Source organism: Anomaloglossus baeobatrachus, chromosome 6 (assembly GCF_048569485.1).
Source record: "Anomaloglossus baeobatrachus isolate aAnoBae1 chromosome 6, aAnoBae1.hap1, whole genome shotgun sequence".
NCBI lineage: Eukaryota > Metazoa > Chordata > Amphibia > Anura > Aromobatidae > Anomaloglossus > Anomaloglossus baeobatrachus.
This window is the reverse complement of record NC_134358.1, coordinates 82,978,812-83,003,251: the sequence shown is the minus strand read 5'-3', so window position 1 is coordinate 83,003,251 and position 24,440 is coordinate 82,978,812. Positions and strand designations below refer to the sequence as shown.

Below are 24,440 nucleotides of genomic sequence, written 5' to 3'. Positions count from 1 at the left end.
GTTCTATGGGTCTGTGGATGGAGCCCGGCCTCAGGGCTTGGTGGCCGGCAAGATCCCACTTCCTCAGAGCCCCACAGGGGGATGGGGAAGGAAAACAGCATGTGGGCTCCAGCCTCCGTACCAGCAATAGGTACCTCAACCTTACAAACCACAAGTGGGGTAAGAAGGGAGCATGCTGGGGGCCCCATATGGGCCCTCTTTTCTTCCATCCGATATAGTCAGCAGCTACTGCTGACTAAACAGTGGAGCTATGCGTGGATGTCTGACCTCCTTCGCACAAAGCAGAAAACTGGTGAGCCAGTGATCCCACTGGGGGTGTATAGCCAGAAGGGGAGGGGCCTTACACTTTTTAGTGTAATTGCTTTGTGTGGCCTCCGGAGGCAGTGCTATACACCCAATCGTCTGGGTCTCCCAATGGAGCGCCGAAGAAAAGCTGTTTATGTCTTATGTACTAACAAGTGCTTTTTCCGGCTGGTGGAGTGGATTTTGTTTAATCCTTAGAGTTCAAAATTTCATAGGAGATTATCAATAGTATTCTGCTGGTATTTAAATAGTTAAATTAATTTTGCAGGGAAGAAGGGAATTTTGTTTACTTACCGTAAATTCCTTTTCTTCTAGCTCCAATTGGGAGACCCAGACAATTGGGTGTATAGCTATGCCTCCGGAGGCCACACAAAGTATTACACTAAAAGTGTAAAGCCCCTCCCCTTCAGCCTATACACCCCCCGTGCTGCCACGGGCTCATCAGTTTTGGTGCAAAAGCCCGAAGGAGGAAAAAATTATAAACTGGTTTAAAGTAAATTCAATCCGAAGGAATATCGGAGAACTGAAACCATTTAACATGAACAACATGTGTATACAAAAACAGGGGCGGGTGCTGGGTCTCCCAATTGGAGCTAGAAGAAAAGGAATTTACGGTAAGTAAACAAAATTCCCTTCTTTGTCGCTCCTTATTGGGAGAACCAGACAATTGGGACGTCCAAAAGCAGTCCCTGGGTGGGTAAATAATACCTCATAATAGAGCCGTAACGGCTCCGTCCTACAGGTGGGCAACTGCCGCCTGAAGGACTCGCCTACCTAGGCTGGCATCTGCGGAAGCATAGGTATGCACCTGATAGTGTTTCGTGAAAGTGTGCAGGCTCGACCAGGTAGCTGCCTGACACACCTGCTGAGCCGTAGCCTGGTGTCGCAAGGCCCAGGATGCTCCCACGGCCCTGGTAGAATGGGCCTTCAGTCCTGAGGGAACCGGAAGCCCCGAGGAACGGTAAGCTTCGAGAATTGGTTCCTTGATCCACCGAGCCAGGGTTGACTTGGAAGCTTGTGTCCCTTTACGCTGGCCAGCGACAAGGACAAAGAGTGCATCCGAGCGGCGCAGGGGCGCCGTACGAGAAATGTAGAGTCTGAGTGCTCTCACCAGATCTAACAAGTGCAAATCCTTTTCACATTGGTGAACTGGATGAGGACAAAACGAGGGTAAGGAGATGTCCTGATTGAGATGAAAAGTGGGCAAGGCAAATGGCCAGGGAGAAAATCCCTGAGCAGAGCACCACGACAGGAATATTTTCCACGTCCTGTGGTAGATCTTGGCGGACGTTGGTTTCCTAGCCTGTCTCATAGTGGCAATGACCTCTTGAGATAATCCTGAAGACGCTAGGATCCAGGACTCAATGGCCACACAGTCAGGTTGAGGGCCGCAGAATTCAGATGGAAAAACGGCCCTTGAGACAGCAAATCTGGTCGGTCTGGCAGTGCCCACGGTTCGCCGACCGTGAGATGCCACAGATCCGGGTACCACGACCTCCTCGGCCAGTCTGGAGCGACGAGGATGACGCGGCGGCAGTCGGCCCTGATCTTGCGTAACACTCTGGGCAACAGTGCCAGAGGAGGAAACACATAAGGAAGCCGAAACTGCGACCAATCCTGAACTAAGGCGTCTGCTGCCAGAGCTCTGTGTGCTTCCCAGTTTTCTACGCCCGGGATGTGAACTGCGAATATGGTGGATGCTGTGGCTTCCACCCACAGCAGAATCCGCCGGACTTCCTGGAAGGCTTGCCGACTGCGTGTCCCACCTTGGTGGTTGATGTAAGCCACCGCTGTGGAGTTGTCCGACTGAATTCGGATCTGCTTGCCTTCCAGCCACTGCTGGAACGCTTTTAGGGCAAGATACACTGCCCTGATCTCCAGAACATTGATCTGAAGTGAGGACTCTTGCTGAGTCCACGTACCCTGAGCCCTGTGGTGGAGAAAAACTGCTCCCCACCCTGACAGACTCGCATCCGTCGTGACCACCGCCCAGGATGGGGGTAGGAAGGATTTCCCCTTCGATAATGAGGTGGGAAGAAGCCACCACCGAAGGAAGCTTTGGTTGCCTGAGAGAGGGAGACGTTCCTGTCTAGGGACGTCGGCATCCTGTCCCACTTGCGTAGGATGTCCCATTGAAGTGGACGCAGGTGAAACTGCGCGAAGGGGACTGCTTCCATTGCTGCCACCATCTTCCCCAGGAAGTGCATGAGGCGCCTCAAGGGGTGTGACCGACCTTGAAGGAGAGATTGCACCCCTGTCTGTAGTGAACGCTGTTTGTCCAGCGGAAGCTTCACTATCGCTGGAAGAGTATGAAACTCCATGCCAAGATATGTCAGCGATTGGACCGGTGTCAGATTTGACTTTGGAAAATTGATGATCCACCCGAAACTCTGGAGAGTCTCCAGAGTCGCGGTGAGGCTGTGCTGGCATGCCTCTTGAGAGGGTGCCTTGACCAGTAGATCGTCTAAGTAAGGTATCACTGAGTGACCCTGAGAGTGGAGGACCGCAACTACTGTAGCCATGACCTTGGTGAAAACCCTTGGGGCTGTCGCCAGGCCGAACGGCAGTGCCGCGAACTGAAGGTGTTCGTCTCCTATGGCGAAGCGCAAGAAGCGCTGATGCTCTGGAGCAATTGGTACGTGGAGATAAGCATCCTGGATATCGATCGATGCTAGGAAATCTCCTTGGGACATTGAGGCGATGACGGAGCGGAGGGATTCCATCCGGAACCGCCTGGTCCTTACGTGTTTGTTGAGCAGTTTTAGGTCCAAAACAGGACGGAAGGACCCGTCCTTCTTTGGAACCACAAACAGGTTGGAGTAGAAACCGTGACCCTGTTGCTGAAGAGGAACCGGGACCACCACTCCTTCTGCCTTCAGAATGCCCACCGCCTGCAGAAGAGCCTTGGCTCGCTCGGGAGGCGGAGATGTTCTGAAGAATCGAGTCGGAGGACGAGAGCTGAACTCCATCCTGTAACCGTGAGACAAAATGTCTCTCACCCAACGGTCTTTTACTTGTGGCAGCCAGGTGTCGCAAAAGCAGGAGAGCCTGCCACCGACCGAGGATGCGGTGTGAGGAGGCCGTAAGTCATGAGAAAGCCGCCTTAGTAGCGGCACCTCCGGCGGTCTTTTTAGGGCGTGATTTAGACCGCCATGCGTCGGAGTTCCTCTGATCCTTCTGCGGCCTTTTGGACGAGGAGAATTGGGACCTGCCCGCACCCCGAAAGGACCGAAACCTCGACTGTCCCCTCCTCTGTTGGGGTGTTTTTGGTTTGGCCTGGGGTAAGGATGTTTCCTTTCCCTTGGATTGTTTGATGATTTCATCCAATCTCTCACCAAACAAACGGTCGCCAGAAAATGGCAATCCAGTTAAGCACTTTTTGGAAGCCGAATCTGCCTTCCATTCCCGCAGCCACAAGGCCCTGCGTATTGCCACCGAATTGTCGGCTGCAACCGCCGTACGGCTCGCAGAGTCCAGGACAGCATTAATAGCGTAGGACGCAAATGCCGACGTTTGAGAGGTTATGGACGCCACCTGCGGCGCAGACGTACGTGTGAGTGCGTCAATTTGCGCCTGACCAGCTGAGATAGCTTGGAGTGCCCATACGGCTGCAAATGCTGGAGCAAAAGACGCGCCGATAGCTTCATAGATGGATTTCAACCAGAGCTCCATCTGTCTGTCAGTGGCATCCTTGAGTGAAGCTCCATCTTCCACTGCAACTATGGATCTAGCCGCAAGTCTGGAGATTGGAGGATCCACCTTGGGACACTGAGTCCAGCCCTTGACCACGTCAGGGGGGAAAGGGTAACGTGTATCCTTAAGGCGCTTGGAAAAACGCTTATCTGGACAAGCTCGGTGTTTCTGGACTGCCTCTCTGAAGTCAGAGTGATCCTGAAACATACTCTTTGTACGCTTGGGAAACCTGAAACGGAATTTCTCCTGCTGAGAGGCTGACTCCTCCACTGGAGGAGCTGAGGGAGAAATATCCAACATTTCATTGATGGACGCAATAAGATCATTCACTATGGCGTCCCCATCAGGAGTATCAAGGTTGAGAGCGGCTTCAGGATCAGAATCCTGATCAGCTACCTCTGCTTCATCGTACAGAGAGTCCTCTCGCTGAGACCCTGAACATTGTGATGATGTCGAGGGGATATCATAGCGAGCTCGCTTAATCGGTCTGGGGCTGCGGTCCGTGTCAGAGACCTCACCCTGGGATCCATGAGACACCCCGGGAGGACATTGCTGTTCCAACTGAGGGGGACCAGGGGGCAATGATTCCACAGTGCCCCTGGCTTGAGATGCCGGCCTGGACTGCAAGGCTTCTAATATCTTAGCCATAGTCTCAGAAAGTCTTTCAGTAAAAACTGCAAACTCCGTCCCTGTCACCTGGACAGTGTTAACAGGTGGTTCTCCCTGGGCCACCCTTAGCAGAGGCTCCGGCTGAGAAAGTGCCACAGGGGCCGAGCATTGCACACAATGAGGGTCAGTGGAACCTGCCGGCAGTATAGCCGTACATGCTGCACAGGCAGCATAGTAAGTCTGTGCTTTGGCACCCTTGCTATTTGTGGACGACATGCTGTTGTCTCCTCTGAGCAATACAGGAGGGTATATAGACAAAAATCAACAGTGCACCATACAGTGTAAAGTATAGTCTATAATCATATAATCTATAAGTACACTTCTGCACTAGTGGGGCCAGCACCACAGGTGCTGCTTACCGCCTGCGCAAAGCGGTTGTGTGGGCACCAGAATTCCTGCCTGGGTCTCCCTGAGCTTGTCTCTCCTCTCCAGCGTTAGCAGAGCTGAGAGGAATGGCTGCCGGCGTCCTGAGGAAAGGAGGGAGCCGTGGGCGTGACCCAGAAAAGTGCGGGAACTGGTGCCCCACTGTGCAGAGTGAGGGGGGTGGAGTATGCAAAGCATGCTCCAGCCCTCAGTGCTGCCGTCCTGTACAGCGTCCCGCCCTTCCCCTGATTGGCAGGGCTGGGGGCGGGAAGAAAACGAGACTAGGCCGCAAAAGCCGGGGACTCGAGTTATAAGCGCGGCCGCCGTATAAGCGCGGTCGGCGCGGAAGTCCCCGGCGCACTAACAGTCCCAGCCGCGCCGCAGTGATAACCATGGCAGCGGCGGTCTGCGCGGCAGTCCCCCTACACGAACACACTCAGCGACGCTGAAGTGTGTAATGGCACAAACGCAGTCAGCGCTGCTGTCCCCGGTGCACTAGCACACCCAGCAATGCTGGAGTGTTGCTGTGCGCGGTCCCCACGGGGACACAGAGTACCTCAAAGTAGCAGGGCCATGTCCCTGAACGATACTCGGCTCCTATCCAGCATGGTCCTCAGGAGCTGTGGATGGAGCACGGTCTCCTGTGCCTGGAGACCGAAAGGATCCCACTTCACCCAGAGCCCTAATTGAGGGATGGGGAAGGAAAGCAGCATGTGGGCTCCAGCCTCCGTACCCGCAATGGATACCTCAACCTTAACAACACCGCCGACAAGAGTGGGGTGAGAAGGGAGCATGCTGGGGGCCCTGTTATGGGCCCTCTTTTCTTCCATCCGACATAGTCAGCAGCTGCTGCTGACTAAGCTGTGGAGCTATGCGTGCATGTCTGACCTCCTTCGCACAAAGCATAAAAACTGATGAGCCCGTGGCAGCACGGGGGGTGTATAGGCTGAAGGGGAGGGGCTTTACACTTTTAGTGTAATACTTTGTGTGGCCTCCGGAGGCATAGCTATACACCCAATTGTCTGGGTCTCCCAATAAGGAGCGACAAAGAAAAGTATATTTCTTAAAATATACAAATTAGGGGTTTTTTTTTGTTATGTTTTTTTTTTGTATTACTTCGGGGCCTAAATTTGAGCGGCGAGGCCGACGCGCAGGCACCATCGGCGCGGTTCTCGGGCGAAAGCTAGAGAACCCGCCGGAAATGCTAAAATAAATACAGTAAGCACACTCTACCCATACAATAAAGCACAGGGACCCCCAACATATAAACGTCTCAGGTTACTTAGCTGCTGAGACGCAGGGCCAGGTCCCTGGGGATGAGTGCTCTGGTCCAGCAGAGTCCTAAAGGGCTGCGGATGCCAGGCATGGAGACCGCGCTGGCTCCCACTTCAAGCCAGAGCCCAGGAGGGATGGTGAAGGAGCACGGCATGTAAGGCTCCAGCCTTGGAAATCAACCTTACAACACCACCGACACAGAGGGTTGAGAAGGGACATGCCGTGGGTCCAGACGTGGACCCGCACTTCTTCAATCTCATTCCAAAAAGGAAAAAAAATCATATGAGAATGCATGTGTGGATGTATGCCTCCTGAACACAAAGCGATAAACTGGCTGGGACTGGCTCACCAGGGGGTGTATAAGCTCAGAGGGAGGAGCTACACTTTTAGGTGTAGTACTTTGTGTGTCCTCCGGAGGCAGAAGCTAAACACCCAAGGTCTGGGTCTCCCAAAGGAACGATAAAGAAAAAACAGCAAACGGCGGCAAAGAACGGAATTTTGTTTACTTACCGTAAATTCCTTTTCTTCTAGCTCCAATTGGGAGACCCAGACAATTGGGTGTATAGCTTCTGCCTCCGGAGGCCACACAAAGTATTACACTCAAAAGTGTAACCCCTCCCCTCTGCCTATACACCCTCCCGTGCCTCACGGGCTCCTCAGTTTTGGTGCAAGAGCAGGAAGGAGGAAACTTATAAATTGGTCTAAGGTAAATTCAATCTGAAGGATGTTCGGAGAACTGAAAACCATGAACCAAAGAAACAATTGAACATGAACAACATGTGTACACAACAGAACAACAAGCCCGAAGGGAACAGGGGCGGGTGCTGGGTCTCCCAATTGGAGCTAGAAGAAAAGGAATTTACGGTAAGTAAACAAAATTCCCTTCTTCTTTGTCGCTCCATTGGGAGACCCAGACAATTGGGACGTCCAAAAGCAGTCCCTGGGTGGGTAAAAGAATACCTCGATAAATAGAGCCGACACGGCTCCCTCTTACAGGTGTGCAACCGCCGCCTGAAGGACTCGCCTACCTAGACTGGCATCTGCCGAAGCATAGGTATGCACCTGATAGTGTTTCGTGAAAGTGTGCAGGCTAGACCAGGTAGCTGCCTGACACCTGCTGAGCCGTCGTCCGGTGCCGCAATGCCCAGGACGCACCCACGGCTCTGGTAGAATGGGCTTTCAGCCCCGAAGGAAGCGGAAGCTCCGAAGAACGGTAAGCTTCAAGAATCGGTTCCTTGATCCACCGAGCCAAGGTTGACTTGGAAGCCTGCGAACCCTTACGCTGACCGGCGACAAGTACAAAGAGTGCATCTGAACGGCGCAGGGGCGCTGTGCGAGACACGTAGTACCGGAGTGCTCTCACTAGATCTAATGAGTGCAAATCCTTTTCACATCGGTGAATTGGATTAGGGCAAAAAGAAGTTAAGGTGATATCCTGATTGAGATGAAAAGGAGAAACCACCTTAGGGAGAAATTCCGGAACAGGACGCAGAACCACCTTATCCTGGTGAAAAACCAGGAAGGGGGCTTTGCATGACAGCGCTGCAAGATCCGACACTCTTCGGAGTGATGTGACTGCCACTAGAAATGCCACCTTCTGCGAAAGACGTGATAAGGAGACATCTCGCAGCGGCTCGAAAGGTGGTTTCTGAAGAGCCGTTAGCACCCTGTTAAGGTCCCAGGGCTCTAGTGGGCGCTTGTAAGGTGGGACTATGTGGCATACTCCTTGCAGGAACGTGCGGACCTGCGGGAGCCTGGCCAGGCGCCTTTGAAAAAATACTGAGAGCGCCGATACTTGTCCCTTGAGAGAGCCGAGTGACAAACCTTTGTCCATTCCAGATTGAAGGAAGGAAAGAAAAATGGGTAAGGCAAAAGGCCAGGGAGTAAACCCATTCACAGAGCACCAGGACAAGAAGATCCGCCAAGTCCTGTAATAGATCTTGGCGGACGTCGGTTTCCTGGCTTGTCTCATAGTGGCAATGACATCCTGAGATAACCTGACTGTGTGGCCATTGAGTCCTGGCTCCTAGCATCGTCAGGGTTGAGGGCCGCAGAATTCAGATGGAAAAACGGCCCTTGTGACAGCAAGTCTGTGCGGTCTGGAAGGGCCCACGGTTGACCCACCGTGAGATGCCACAGATCCGGGTACCACGACCGCCTCGGCCAGTCTGGAGCGACGAGAATGGCGCGGCGGCAGTCGGACCTGATCTTGCGTAATACTCTGGGTAGCATCGCCAGAGGAGGAAACACATAAGGCAGTTGAAACTGCGACCATGATTGATGTAGGCGACTGCAGTGGCGTTGTCCGACTGGATACGGATCTGCCTGCCCTCCAGCCACTGATGGAACGCCAATAGGGCTAGATACACTGCCCTTATCTCCAGAACATTGATCTGAAGGGAAGACTCCCTCGGAGTCCAGGTCCCCTGAGCCCTGTGGTGGAGAAACACTGCTCCCCACCCTGATAGGCTCGCGTCCGTGGTGACCACAGCCCAGGTTGGGGGCAGGAAGGATTTTCCCTGCGATAGAGAAGTGGGAAGAAGCCACCACTGAAGAGACGTCTTGGTTGCCAGGGAAAGAGAGACATTCTTGTCGAGGGAAGAAGATCTCTTGTCCCACTTGTGGAGAATGTCCCATTGGAGTGGGCGTAGATGAAATTGCGCGAAAGGCACTGCCTCCATCGCTGCCACCATCTTCCCTAGGAAGTGCATGAGGCGCCTCAATGGGTGTGACTGACTCTGAAGAAGAGATTGCACCCCTGCTTGCAGAGAAAGCTGTTTGTCCAGTGGTAGTTTGACTACCGCTGACTGGGTATGAAACTCCATCCCGAGGTAGGTCAATGACTGGGTCGGTGTCAACTTGGATTTTGGAAAGTTGATGATCCACCCGAACTGCTGGAGAGTCTCCAGAGCGACGGTAAGGCTGTGTTGACATGCTTCCCGAGACGGTGCCCTGACTAGGAGATCGTCTAAGTAGGGAATCACCGAGTGGCCTTGGGAGTGTAGGACCGCCACAACGGATGCCATGACTTTGGTGAAAACCCGTGGGGCTGTCGCCAAGCCGAAAGGCAATGTCACGAACTGAAGGTGTTCGTCCCCTATGGCGAAACGCAAGAAGCGTTGATGTTCGGGTGCGATCGGCACATGGAGATAAGCATCTTTGATGTCGATCGATGCGAGAAAGTCTCCCTGTGACATCGAAGCGATGACCGAGCGGAGAGATTCCATCCTGAACCGTCTGGTTCTCACATGTCTGTTGAGCAGTTTGAGGTCCAGAACGGGACGGAATGAACCGTCCTTCTTTGGCACCACGAACAAGTTGGAGTAAAAGCCGCGCCCCTGTTCCTGAGGGGGGAACGGGAATCACAACTCCTTCTGTCTTCAGAGCGGCCACTGCCTGAAGAAGTGCGTCGGCCCGAGCAGGGGGGGGGGGGAGGTTGTGAAGAAACGAGTTGGAGGACGAGAGGTGAACTCTATCCTGTAACCGTGAGACAGAATGTCTCTCACCCATCGGTCTTGAACATGTGGCCACCAGGTGTCGCAAAAGCGGGAGAGCCTGTCACCGACCGAGGATGCGGTTCGGGGATGCCAAGAGTCATGAGGAGGCCGCCTTGGAGGCAGTGCCTCCGGCAGCCTTTTGGGGCGTGACTTAGACCGCCACGCGTAGGAGTTCCTCTGACCTTTCTCCGGCCTATTGGACGAAGAGGATTGGGACTTGGCGGAGGGGCGAAAGGACCGAAACCTCGATTGTATCTTACGTTGCTGAGGTCGCTTCGGTCTGGACTGGGGTAAGGAGGAGTCCTTTCCCTTGGATTCTTTAATAATCTCATCCAATCGTTCTCCAAACAATCGGTCGCCAGAAAACGGCAAACCGGTTAGGAATCTCTTGGAAGCCGAGTCTGCCTTCCATTCGCGCAGCCACCTGGCTCTGCGGACTGCCACAGAATTAGCGGATGCCACCGCTGTACGGCTAGCAGAGTCTAGGACTGCATTCATGGCGTATGAAGAAAACGCCGACGCCTGAGAAGTCAAAGACGCAACCTGCGGAGCAGAAGTACGTGTGACCGCATTAATCTCGGTTAGACAAGCCGAGATAGCTTGGAGTGCCCACACGGCTGCAAAATCCGGGGCAAAGGACGCGCCCGTGGCTTCATAGATGGATTTCACCAGGAGCTCTATGCCTGTCAGTGGCATCTTTTAGCGATGAGCCATCTGCAACCGATACCACAGATCTAGCCGCCAATCTAGAGACTGGAGGATCCACCTTGGGACACTGAGCCCAACCCTTAACTACGTCAGAGGGGAAGGGGTAACGTGTGTCAGCAAGGCGCTTAGTAAAGCGCTTGTCCGGAACCGCTCTGGGTTTCTGGACAGCATCCTTGAAGTTAGAGTGGTCGAAAAACGCACTCCGTGTACGTTTGGGAAACCGAAACTGGTGTTTCTCCTGCTGAGAAGCCGACTCCTCTATAGGTGGAGGCGGGGGAGATAGATCTAACACCTGGTTGATGGACGAGATAAGATCATTTACTAAGGCGTCCCCTTCAGGTGTATCAAGGTTGAGGGCAACGTCATGGTCAGAGCCCTGAGCTGCGACCTCCGCCTCGTCCTCCAGCGAGTCCTCCAGCCGGGAACCTAAGCAGCGTGATGAAGCTGGCCCGCTTAGCTGGTCTGGGGCTGTGGTCCGTGGGGGGAGTCCTCCACGTGAAACCTAGAGCCCACCCCGGGAGCGCGCTGCGGCGTGGACCGAGAGGGACCTGGAGGCGCCGATCCAACAGTGTCCTGGGTCTGTGTAAGGACCGGTCTGGACTGCAAGGCTTCTAGCAGCTTGGCAGACCATTTGTCCATAGACTTAGCCATGGATTGTGAAAGTGACTCAGAGAGCTTCTCAGCAAAACCTGCAAACTCTGTCCCTGCCGCCTGGACAGTGGTAGCATGGGGGTCTACCTGAGCCGAGGGGCCCACAAGTGGTCGCGGCTCCGGCTGAGTCAGTGTAACAGGGGTCGAGCATTGCTCACAGTGAGGGTAGGTGGAACCCGCAGGTAACATAGCCCCACAAGAGGTACAGGTCGCAAGAAACCCTGTGCCCTAGCGCTCTTGCTCCTTGTGGACGACATGCTGTTGTGTCCCAGGAGAGTGATCACAGAGGGTATAAGGGAAGAGTATACAGCCCGGCCGAACAGAGATATATGTATATATAAAGATATATAATACGTATCTATTCAGGCAACCCAGGGGGACCAGCACCAGATGACCGGTGTGGCTTACCGACCGCTAAAAAGCGGCGTGTGTGTCCTCCAGATTCTCTGCTCCAGGTCTCCCAGCGGTGAAGAGCCCTTTCCTGATGATTCTCCAGCGCAGAATGTCTGAAAAAAAATGGCTGCTGGAGCTCTCAGAGGGGGAGTGGAGCGGTGGGCGGCACCAGGAAAAAGTGCGGGAATCTGGGGCCCCTATTGTGATCAAAGAGGGGGGAGGAAGCATACAGGATGCTCCGGCCCTCACTGCCGACGTCAGGACGGCTGTCCCGCCCATACCCTGACAGACAGGTCTGGGGGCGGGAGTCTTGCCAGTAGGCCGCAACTGAAGCCGGGGACTAAATTTATGACCGCGGCCGACAAGCAGGCGCGGTCGGCGCGGAAGTCCCCCGGCTTTCACGGATCAGCAGCCGCTGTGTGTCCCAGGCAGCGTCCGGTCGGCTGTCCCGCCCCTACCCTGACAGACAGGTCCGGGGGCGAGATTTTGCAAGTAGGCCGCAACTGAAGCCGGGGACTAAATTTATGACCGCGGCCGACAAACAGGCGCGGTCGGCGCGGAAGTCCCCCGGCTTTCACGGCCTAGCAGCCCTTGCAGCGTCCGGGTGCCAGGCGCTCCATGAACCGTCCCCATGGGGACACAGCGTACCTGACAGATGCAGGGCCCGGTCCCTGATGAAGAAAATACTCCGGTCCGGCAGATTCCACACAGGGGCTGCGGAGGGAGCACGGTCCCAGTACCTGGATGACCGCTCAGGATCCCACTTCTCCCAGAGCCCCCAAGGGATGGTGAAGGAAATACGGCATGAGGCTCCGGCCGTCGTACCCGCAATGGGTACCTCAACCTTAACAGCACCGCCGACGTAGTGGGGTGAGAAGGGAGCATGCCGGGGGCCCCGTGGGAGCTCTCTTTTCTTCCAACCGATAACATCAGCAGCTGCTGCTGACTAAAATGGGAATGCATGAGTGGATGTGTGCCTCCTTCCACACAAAGCATAAAACTGAGGAGCCCGTGAGGCACGGGAGGGTGTATAGGCAGAGGGGAGGGGTTACACTTTTGAGTGTAATACTTTGTGTGGCCTCCGGAGGCAGAAGCTATACACCCAATTGTCTGGGTCTCCCAATGGAGCGACAAAGAAAGAAACGGTTGCGCTGTTTCTGCAGAGCGCCGTATTGTGACGCAGAGCAAAAACCGGATGTGTGAAAGTAGCCTTAAAAAAAAAAAAATTCACAAGCTTGCCCAAAAAAAGTGGCGCATGTGTTGCGCCATTTTCCAAAACCAATAGCGTTCTCATTTTTCGGGATCTATGGCTCAGTGATTGCTTTTTTTTTGCGTCTCGAGCTGACGTTTTTAACGGTACCATTTTTGCGCAGATGCTATGTTTTGATCGCCTGTTATTGCATTTTGCGCAAACTTTGCGGCGACCAAAACACGTATTTTTGACGTTTGGATTTTTTTTGCAGCTACACCGTTTACTAATCAGATTAACTGATTTTATATTTTGATAGCTCGGGCATTTCTGAACGCGGCGATACCAAATGTGTGTATATTTTTTAACCCTTTAATTTTCAATGGGGTGATTTGAACTTTTAGGTTTTTTTAACTTTTTTTTTTTATTATTATTTTACTAGTCCCCCTAGGGGGCTATAGCGATCAGCAATCCGATCGCTCTGCCCTATCTGCTGATCACAGCTACAGAGCTGAGAACTGCAAATTTGGTGCTTTACTTTCAATGACGGCTGTATTCCGGCATTGAGAGGAAGTGACTCATGTTAGCTACAGGCGTCATCACATGACCCTGTGCTACCATGGCAACCACCGAAAGTCACATGATCATGTCACGTGACTTCCGATGGGGGCGGGGTAAGTCACTGTCATGGCGGCACGCATATATATCTCGCTGCCAGATTTTGCCAGCGAGATGTAAGGGGTTAATGGCCACGGGTGGAAGCGATTCCACCCGCGACTAGCAGGCACACGTCAGCTGTTGAAAACAGCCGATATGTGCGCGGATCGCCGCCGCCTGCCCACGGCAGGGGGCGGGGATTAACTGCACACGATCCATGACGTACCCAATACGTCATGGGTCGTTAAGGGGTTAAGGCCATGTTCAGACACTGCACTGTTTTTTTTGGCAGAGTTTTTAATTAGGTTGATGCAAATTTAAAGCTTATTTTACACCCCTAGGAAATGCAATAAGAATTCATAAATCTAAGGAACATGATTGTGTATTTGGTTTGACTAAGATGGGAAACTGCAGCGTTTCTGCAACAACACTAAGGCTCAGTGCGTTTTTTTTTGTGTGATTTTAGTGCAGTTTTATCACAAAACTGTATGCAAATCCTTATGCCAGCAAAGTCAATTAGAATTGTGAAATTTTGTGCACAAGCTTTTTTTCCTCTCTTGCAGATTTGGTGCAGAAACACATTTGTAGCATGCAGATTCTGTCATCGTTTTTGCAATGTTCTTCCACCCCAGAATGCTTGGAAAAAAAAAATGCACCAATAACAGAGCAAAAACACAAACAAGCATTTTTTCAGTAAAGAGATGCAGATTAAAGGGTGCTTTACACGCTGCGACATCGCTAACGATATATCGTCGGGGTCACGTCGTTAGTGACACACATCCGGCGCAGTTAGCGACATAGCAGCGTGTGACACCTAGGAGCAACGATCGCAAAAACGTCAAAAATCGTTGATAGTTGACACGTCACTCCTTTTCATAATATCGTTGGTGGTGCATGCCGCTGGTTGTTCGTCGTTCCTGCGGCGCCACACATCGCTATGTGTGACGCCACAGGAACGACAAACATCTCCTTACCTGTGTCCACCGGCAATGAGGAAGGAAGGAGGTGGGCGGCATGTCCCGGTCGCTCATCTCCGCTCCTCCTCTGCTATTGGGCGGCTGCTTAGCGACGCTGCTATGACGCCGAACGCACCTCCCCCTTGAAGGAGGGATTGGTCGGCGGTCACAGCGACGTCGCTGACCAGGTAAGTGCGTGTGACGCTGCCGTAGCGATAATGTTCGCTACGGCAGCGATCATCAAATGTCGCACGGACGAGGGCGGGTGCTATCGCTCGCAACATCGCTAGCGATGTCACAGTGTGTAAAGCACCCTTAAGCGCAGAAATTACTGCAATGAAGTGTTCACAATGAAGCGTCCACACATAGCCAACATGTCATTATACAGGAAAGAAGGTTTCTTAACATTTTGTCCATTAAACTCCATTTTACTTTCAGTTTCATATGTTTTCTTGTCAGTCTGTTAAAGGGGCATAATACTCGGACAACATTGTTTTCAGCAGCGACTTATGAGTGAAGGTCTCCAGGGTTCTTCCCCATGCTGATACCATTCCATTTCAGTGATTTCCAGACCTCCCATGGGGTCTGCCTGAAAAATGCTCAAGTTTCCCATTGACTTTCATTATACTTGTCACTCACAACAAGCATTAGAAATTGCTTGGTTCGAGTTAAGAGTACCCGAACATTTTAGTACTTGCCCATCACTTGACGATTTGCCCAAGGGCATTCAGAGCGGTAGAATATTCCTCAAACAACTATTAATAAGCTCATTGATAGCAGCAGTCTGTAAGTGGAAAGGTTCCTACACGTGGTGCTCATCTTCCATACTGAATAAATTGATTTTTTTCTTTTTTAAAGGCTTAACACCCCTATCAATTGGGTTTTCCACAATTCCACAACTTATTCTTCATGGTCCTTCACTGTTGAGTAAGGTGTATAAATATTGCACATGCACGATACAGACACCATGTGTAACAACCAACCAGCACTTTTTTGCCTGCAAAAGAAATCGACTGACCTTCACGTATTCTTGTTGTTTGCTTGCAGAATGAGGAATGGGAGCAGCTTCTTTTGGTGTGAAAATCCCACATGAAACTGGGGTGTGGAATACAGATTTGGCTTGTGCTTGAACCGATTTCAGAGCCGATCTGTTAAGGAGATTTAATCTGGTTCCAGAGTCTTCAGAGGAGAGAATCCACCCTTGCTAGGAAAGTTAACAATTAAAAAGTGATGAGTGGTTTGGATTATGACGATTTTTATTTATAGCACCTCTCCACCATATTCAGTGAATCTAGTAAACTAAGCCTATAAGAAGTATTTGTAGGAGTGAAGAGATTATTTACTGAAGAAAGCTGTAAAAGTAAACAGGATAATTATGAAGATGTATGGCTTTATATATACAGGCAACGTTAATACAAGTTAGCCTTAAAGGGGTGATCAGAAACTGACATTTTAACATTAAGGCTAGTTTCACACATCAGGCTTTTCGTCGGTTTGCCGGATTCGGCGCACGCCAGTACAGTGTATACAGTACAATGGCAGTGCCGCAACTTTCAGGTCACATGTTCCGGTCACATGACCGCTTATGACCGGCGCTTGTCGCGCTGCCATTGTACTGTATACACTGTACTGGCGTGCGCCGAATCTGGCAAACCGGCGAAATGCCGGATGTGTGAAACTAGCCTAAGGCTATGTGCCCACGGGACTCTGTACCCGCAGATATATCCGCAGACTTCCCGCCACAGCTCCCTGGAATCCTCAGCTATCCATAGCTGTGGGATGCCAACGAAATAGCTGCAGAAAACCTGTGGACATTCATGCAACTTACTGCGGAAGACCCGGCCTCTATCTCCATACCGGAGGGCCGGGATTTCCGCAGGTAATTCCACAGGAATAATTGACATGCAGTTACGTGCAGCTGAGGGACATCCGCAGCATATTCCTCAGCCACACATACTGCAGCATGGACACAGCACTCCCCATGTCCCATAGGATAACATGGGGAGTGTCTGTACTTGCTAAAACCTGCGGATTTATCTATAAATCCAGATTATCCAGATAAATCCCCAGGTTTTCCGCAGCAAAATCCACGGGTACAGAGTCCTGTGGGCACAGAGTAAAAGCTTTATTCTATTTCACCCACTTCCTGTTTGTTGACATTTTGTCTGCATTTGGAGTAACAATAGAAAAAAAAAAAAAAAAAAAAAAAAAAAGTTTTTGCATCATTACATTATTCTCCAAACATTGTAAAATTAAAGCAGTGCTCCCAATCTTTTTATTAGCTACACCCATGTAAAATGCGTAGCTGCGATTATATAATCACTGAATGAAGTCTTCCGGCACCATTATGGTGGTCTTCTCACGTGACTTTCTACTTTGACTCAGCAGATTACATAATTGTGAGCCGGAAGTTGCTTTTACAAGTTAAGTCTATGGAGCCTTGTTCTGACACTCCGCAGGCTTCCATCATAAAAGCAACTTGTGTGTGAGCTGGCAAGTTGGAAATCATGAGAAGAGGACCGGAGTGTAGGAAAGACCGCAATCAGTGGGTATATTAAAAAAGACTTACACAGGTTTAGCTAATAAAAAATTATTACGAGTATTTTTTTTTTATGGAATTCTACTGTCTCAGTACGGGGTAGGGGAACAAAGAGACTCAGTCAGAAAAGATCCATACACACAATATTTATATGTAGGGTATCTAAACGGAGCAGGAACTGGTTATTGAAGCAGCACAGCCTTGGGGAGCCTTGCTTTGATGATGGAGCATGGTGGTGTCAAAGGCGCTTGATTGATTAAAAGAACTGTAGAAAGATTTGTGGTGGAACGTATGCCATAACGCATCACAAACTACAAGAGCGCGCGTCACTTTGTCCCATCCTCTCCACAGCCTCACCTATTTTGGCAGAGCCAGAAAAAACTGCTGTGAAACCACAAAAATGTGCGACATTTCAAAAGGTTTTTATGCTAGATTTCTGATGAATCAGGGCCAATGTTTAAACGTAGTTTTTTTTTTCCTAGCCACTATCCATCAGTACATCCGTAGCACCAGGAATATGGGTTAGGTGGGTAAAGTACTCATTACCTCTGTTTCCACTCTGACCTTCTTCAGGAACGATATTCTTCTTTGATAAGCATCTTTATCTTGAATCACCATTTCATGCCATTCTTTACTGACTTTCCAAATGCTAAAAAATAAAATAATGTATATATTGTGAATGAATAAAGCACCACTACAGCGTTTGTTTTTATTTCACCAGTATAGTGGGGCTTTAAATCTAAGTTCCCTACCCCCGGTCTTAAACTCATCTGTTGTAGTTTTCACCTGTTTCCTGCATCGCTCTGGTCGGTCTCCTGTGATTTGTGACCTACCGACTACTCTAGTGTTTTATCAAGAGCGCCAAAGGTCACAACTCAATACATCTCTATGAGAGCCATGTTCTGGCTCTCTCAGACTTACCAAGAGCTTGTGAGGTAACTTCTGGCAGTCACTAGATGGTGGCACAGTACTGGAGCAATGGCAATAAAGCATGAAAACATCGGAGAGATGCTATAAGACTGGGGAAAGGGGACTTAATTTTAAAGTACCTCTCCAGCACTGGGGGAAAAAAACCCAAAAAACTCCTAAATGCTGAAGTAGTGCAATATATCTATCTATATAAAACAAATTGTGCATTAGGGTGAACAGACTTCCAAGAGCATGGAGAAATTTTAGTCCCAACATTAATGAAATACTCCCATCAAATGTTTTACTCTCAAACTATTTCAGTCATCATATTATATAGCACTTTGTACTTACAATTGCTCACTTTACCTTTCTTCCCAGTTAATTCTTCTGTTTTCCATTAGGTTTATGACATCATATGATTAAAAACAGATTACCTGAATCATGCTAAGATCTATGTAGAAACAAGAAGACTTTTCCCTGACACGAGTTGCCGCAAAATTCGATGGCAGGGGAAGGAGTGGAACAACTGGGTCAGGAGATGAGTCATGCAGGAACAAGAGACTTCCTGTTTCTCAGAGCAGAAAAAGGGAGAGTTTACTGGGTAGGAGGGCAAAGAAGGGAATTTTGTTTACTTACCGTAAATTCCTTTTCTTCTAGCTCCTATTGGGAGACCCAGACAATTGGGTGTATAGCTTCTGCCTCCGGAGGCCACACAAAGTATTACACTCAAAAGTGTAAACCCCTCCCCTCTGCCTATACACCCCCCCGTGCATCACGGGCTCCTCAGTTTTGGTGCAAAAGCAGGAAGGAGGAAACTTATAAATTGGTCTAAGGTAAATTCAATCCGAAGGATGTTCGGAGAACTGAAACCATGAACCCAGAACAATTCAACATGAACAACATGTGTACACAAAAGAACAACAGCCCGAAGGGAACAGGGGCGGGTGCTGGGTCTCCCAATAGGAGCTAGAAGAAAAGGAATTTACGGTAAGTAAACAAAATTCCCTTCTTCTTTGTCGCTCCATTGGGAGACCCAGACAATTGGGACGTCCAAAAGCAGTCCCTGGGTGGGTAAAGAATACCTCGGTAATAGAGCCGTAAAACGGCCCCTTCCTACAGGTGGGCAACCGCCGCCTGAAGGACTCGCCTACCTAGGCTGGCATCTGCCGAAGCGTAGGTATGCACCTGATAGTGTTTCGTGAAAGTGTGCAGACTCGACCAGGTAGCCGCCTGACACACCTGCTGAGCCGTAGCCTGGTGCCGCAATGCCCAGGACGCACCCACGGCTCTGGTAGAATGGGCTTTCAGCCCTGAAGGAACCTGAAGCCCAGAAGAACGGTAGGCTTCAAGAATTGGTTCCTTGATCCACCGAGCCAAGGTTGACTTGGAAGCCTGCGACCCTTTACGCTGGCCAGCGACAAGGACAAAGAGCGCATCCGAGCGGCGCAGGGGCGCCGTACGAGAAATGTAGAGTCTAAGTGCTCTCACAAGATCTAACAAGTGCAAATCCTTTTCACATTGGTGAACTGGATGAGGGCAAAAAGAAGGTAAGGAGATATCCTGATTGAGATGAAAAGGGGATACCACCTTAGGGAGAAATTCCGGAACCGGACGCAGAACCACCTTGTCCTGGTGAAACACCAGGAAGGGGGCTTTGCATGACAATGCAGCTAGCTCAGACACTCTCCGAAGTGATGTGACTGCCACTAGGAAGACCACCTTCTGCGGAAGGCGTGAAAGAGAAATATCTCTCATTGGCTCGAAAGGTGGTTTCTGAAGAGCCGTTAGCACCCTGTTCAGATCCCAGGGTTCTAGCGGACGCTTGTAAGGAGGGACTATGTGGCAAACTCCCTGCAGGAACGTGCGGACCTGCGGAAGCCTGGCTAGACGCTTTTGAAAAAACACAGAGAGCGCCGAGACTTGTCCCTTAATAGAGCCGAGAGACAAACCCTTTTCCATTCCGGATTGAAGGAAGGACAGAAAAGTGGGCAAGGCAAATGGCCAGGGAGTAAAACCCTGATCAGAGCACCAGGATAAGAAGATCCTCCACGTCCTGTGGTAGATCTTGGCGGACGTTGGCTTCCTGGCCTGTCTCATAGTGGCAATGACCTCTTCAGATAACCCTGAAGACGCTAGGATCCAGGACTCAATGGCCACACAGTCAGGTTGAGGGCCGCAGAATTCAGGTGGAAAAATGGCCCTTGAGACAGTAAGTCTGGACGGTCTGGTAGTGCCCACGGTTGACCCACCGTGAGATGCCACAGATCCGGGTACCACGACCTCCTCGGCCAATCTGAGGCGATGAGGATGGCGCGGCGGCAGTCGGACCTGATCTTGCGTAATACTCTGGGCAGTAGTGCCAGAGGAGGAAATACATAAGGCAGCCGAAACTGCGACCAATCCTGAACTAATGCGTCTGCCGCCAGAGCTCTGTGATCTTGAGACCGTGCCATGAATGCCGGGACCTTGTTGTTGTGCCGGGACGCCATTAGATCGACGTCCGGCGTTCCCCAGCGGCAACAGATCTCTTGAAACACGTCCGGGTGAAGAGACCATTCCCCTGCGTCCATGCCCTGGCGACTGAGAAAGTCTGCTTCCCAGTTTTCTACGCCCGGGATGTGAACTGCGGAGATGGTGGAGGCTGTGGCTTCCACCCACAGCAGAATCCGCCGAACTTCCTGGAAGGCTTGCCGACTGCGTGTGCCGCCTTGGTGGTTGATGTATGCCACCGCCGTGGCGTTGTCCGACTGAATTCGGATCTGCCTGCCTTCCAGCCACGGCTGGAACGCCTTTAGGGCTAGATACACTGCCCTTATCTCCAGAACATTGATCTGAAGGGAGGACTCTGGCTGAGTCCAGGTACCCTGAGCCCTGTGGTGGAGGAAGACCGCTCCCCACCCTGACAGACTCGCGTCCGTCGTGACCACAGCCCAGGATGGGGGTAGGAATGATTTCCCCTTCGACAAAGAAGTGGGAAGAAGCCACCACTGAAGGGAGGCCTTGGCTGCCCGAGAAAGGGAGACGTTCCTGTCGAGGGACGTCGACTTCCTGTCCCATTTGCGGAGAATGTCCCATTGAAGTGGATGCAGATGAAACTGAGCAAATGGAACTGCCTCCATTGCTGCCACCATCTTCCCTAGGAAGTGCATGAGGCGCCTCAAGGGGTGCGACTGGGCTCGAAGGAGAGATTGCACCCCTGTCCGTAGTGAACGCTGTTTGTCCAGCGGAAGTTTCACTATCGCTGAGAGAGTATGAAACTCCATCCCGAGATATGTCTGCGATTGGGTCGGTGTCAATTTTGACTTTGGGAAATTGATGATCCACCCGAATCTCTGGAGAGTCTCCAGAGCAATGTTCAGGCTGTGTTGGCATGCCACCCGAGAGGGGGCCTTGACAAGGAGATCGTCTAAGTAAGGGATCACCGAGTGTCCCTGAGAGTGTAGGACTGCTACCACTGTTGCCATGACCTTGGTGAAGACCCGTGGGGCTGTCGCCAGGCCGAAAGGCAGCGCCACGAACTGAAGGTGTTCGTCCCCGATGGCGAAACGCAGGAAGCGCTGATGCTCTGGTGTAATCGGCACGTGGAGATAAGCATCCCTGATGTCGATTGATGCTAGGAAGTCTCCTTGGGACATCGAGGCGATGACGGAGCGGAGAGATTCCATCCGGAACCGCCTGGTTTTCACGTGTTTGTTGAGCAGTTTGAGGTCCAGAACGGGACGGAAAGATCCGTCCTTTTTTGGCACCACAAACAAGTTGGAGTAAAAACCGTGACCCCATTGCTGAAGGGGAACAGGGATCACCACTCCTTCTGCCTTCAGAGTGCTCGGGGGGCGGAGATGTTCTGAAGAAACGAGTCGGAGGACGAGAGCGGAACTCTATCCTGTAACCGTGAGACAGAATGTCTCTCACCCATCGGTCTTGGACATGTGGCAACCAGGCGTCGCAAAAGCGGGAGAGCCTGCCACCGACCGAGGATGCGGTTTGGGGAGGCCGAAAGTCATGAGGAGGCCGCTTTGGGAGCGGTTCCTCCGGCGGTCTTTTTAGGACGTGACTTAGACCGCCATGAATCAGAGTTCCTCTGACCCTTCTGTGGCCTGTTGGACGAGGAGAATTGAGACCTGGCTGCGGGCCGAAAGGACCGAAACCTCGATTGTACTTTCCGTTGTTGAGGTCTGTTTGGTTTGGACTGGGGTAAGGACGAGTCCTTTCCCTTGGATTGTTTAATGATTTCATCCAATTGCTCGCCAAACAGGCGGTCGCCAGAAAATGGCAAACCGGTTAAGAACTTTTTGGAAGCAGAGTCTGCCTTCCATTCACGTAGCCACATGGCCCTGCGGACTGCCACCGAATTGGCGGATGCTACCGCTGTACGGCTCGCAGAGTCCAGGACAGCATTCATGGCGTAGGACGCAAACGCCGACGCCTGAGAGGTTAAGGACACAACCTGCGGAGTAGAGGCACGTGTGACTGCATTAATCTCAGACTGACAAGCTGAGATAGCTTGGAGTGCCCATACGGCTGCGAATGCCGGAGCAAAGGACGCGCCGATAGCTTCATAGATGGATTTCATCAGGAGCTCTATCTGCCTGTCAGTGGCATCCTTGAGTGATGCACCGTCTGCCACTGCAACTATGGATCTAGCCGCCAGTCTGGAGATTGGAGGATCCACCTTGCGACACTGAGCCCAACCCTTGACTACGTCAGGGGGGAAGGGATAACGTGTGTCATTAAGGCGCTTAGTAAAGCGCTTATCTGGAAAAGCTCGGTGTTTCTGGACTGTATCTCTGAAGTCGGAGTGATCAAGAAACGCACTCCATGTACGTTTGGGAAACCTAAAATGGAATTTCTCCTGCTGAGAAGCTGACTCCTCAATCTGAGGAGTTGGAGGAGAAAGATCCAACACCTGATTGATGGACGCTATAAGGTCGTTTACTATGGCGTCCCCTTCAGGTGTATCAAGGTTGAGAGCGGCGTCAGAATCAGAGCCCTGATCTGCGACCTCTGCTTCATCCTCCAGAGAGTCCTCATGCTGAGACCCTGAACACTGTGATGAAGTCGAGGGAAGCTCCCGGCGAGCCCGCTTAGCCGGTCTGGGACTGCGGTCTGTGTCAGAGTCCTCACCGTGGGACCTATGAGTCGCCCCAGGAGCACTTTAATGCGCCGACCGAGGGGGGCCTGAGGGAAAAGGTTCAACAGTGCCCGGGGCCTGTGTTACAGGTCTGGACTGCAAAGCTTCTAGTATCTTAGCAGACCATTTATCCATAGACTCAGAAAGTTTGTCAGCGAATACTGCAAACTCTGTCCCTGTCACCTGGACAGTGGCAGCAGGTGGTTCCACCTGGGCCGAGGGTCCCACCAGTGGCAGAGGCTCCGGCTGAGTGAGTGTCACAGGGGCCGAGCATTGCACACAATGAGGGTAGGTGGAACCTGCAGGTAGCATAGCCGCACATGAGGTACAGGTTGCAAAGTAAGCCTGTGCCTTGGCACCCTTGCTTTTTGCGGACGACATGCTGTTGTCTCCTCTTAGAGCAATCAGAGAGGGTATATAGCCAAAGCACTAGTGCGGCCGTACAGAGTAAATGTATACAATATAATCATATAAATATACACTTCGGCACCCAGGGGGGCAAGCACCTAGTAACAGGTGCGGCTTACCGACCGCCCTCAGCGTTTGTGTGACCACCAGATTCCCTGCCTGTGCCTCCCAGAGCTGTGGAGCTCGTCTCTGAAGTTCTCCAGCATCAGAAGTGCTGATAGGAATGGCTGCCAGCGTTCTGAGAGGAGGAGGGAGCCGTGGGCGTGCCTTAGAAAGTGCGGGAATCTGGTGCCCCACGGTGCTCAGTGAGGGGGGAGGAGGATACTAAGTATGCTCCAGCCCTCAGCACTGACGTCCAGTGCAGCGTCCCGCCCTTACCCCTGACTGGCAGGCCCGGGGGCGGGAATATGCGGTACTAGGCCGCAAAAGCCGGGGACTAAAGTTATAAGCGCGGCCGGCAAACAAGCGCGGTCAGCGCGGTAGTCCCGGCGCACAAACACAACCAGCAGCTGCTGCAGCGTCCATTAGACGGGCGCTCTATGCGCCGTCCCCAAGGGGACACAGAGTACCTCAGAGGAGCAGGGCCTGTCCCTGACGATACCCGGTCTCCTGTCCAGCAGATTCCCCCAGGGGCTGCGGAGGGAGCACGGTCCCAGTGCCTGGTGACCGATTAGGATCCCACTTCACCCAGAGCCCCTAAGGGATGGGGAAGGAAAACAGCATGTGGCTCCAGCCTTTGTACCCGCAATGGGTACCTCAACCTTAACAACACCGCCGACCAGAGTGGGGTGAGAAGGGAGCATGCCGGGGGCCCTGTTATGGGCCCTCTTTTCTTCCATCCGATATAGTCAGCAGCTGCTGCTGACTAAATTGTGGAGCTTGCGTGCATGTGTGCCTCCTTCAACACAAAGCATAAAAACTGAGGAGCCCGTGATGCACGGGGGGGTGTATAGGCAGAGGGGAGGGGTTTACACTTTTAAGTGTAATACTTTGTGTGGCCTCCGGAGGCAGAAGCTATACACCCAATTGTCTGGGTCTCCCAATGGAGCGACAAAGAAATGAGAAATTGTAAGTAAAGAGTGCCATACAATTTGATGAT

General features: G+C 51.8%; 1 protein-coding gene across 1 annotated transcript in view; it reads right to left on the bottom strand.

The window, feature by feature from the left end:
* Positions 1-24,440, bottom strand: part of FBXO43 (F-box protein 43) — a 69,928-nt gene that overhangs the window by 29,142 nt on the left and 16,346 nt on the right. The window contains exons 3-4 of the mRNA XM_075316241.1: positions 17,440-17,542; positions 15,373-15,558 (exon numbers count right to left, since the gene is read on the bottom strand). Coding sequence (XP_075172356.1) covers positions 15,373-15,558; positions 17,440-17,542 — 289 coding nt within the window. The remainder of the gene's footprint in view (positions 1-15,372; positions 15,559-17,439; positions 17,543-24,440) is intronic.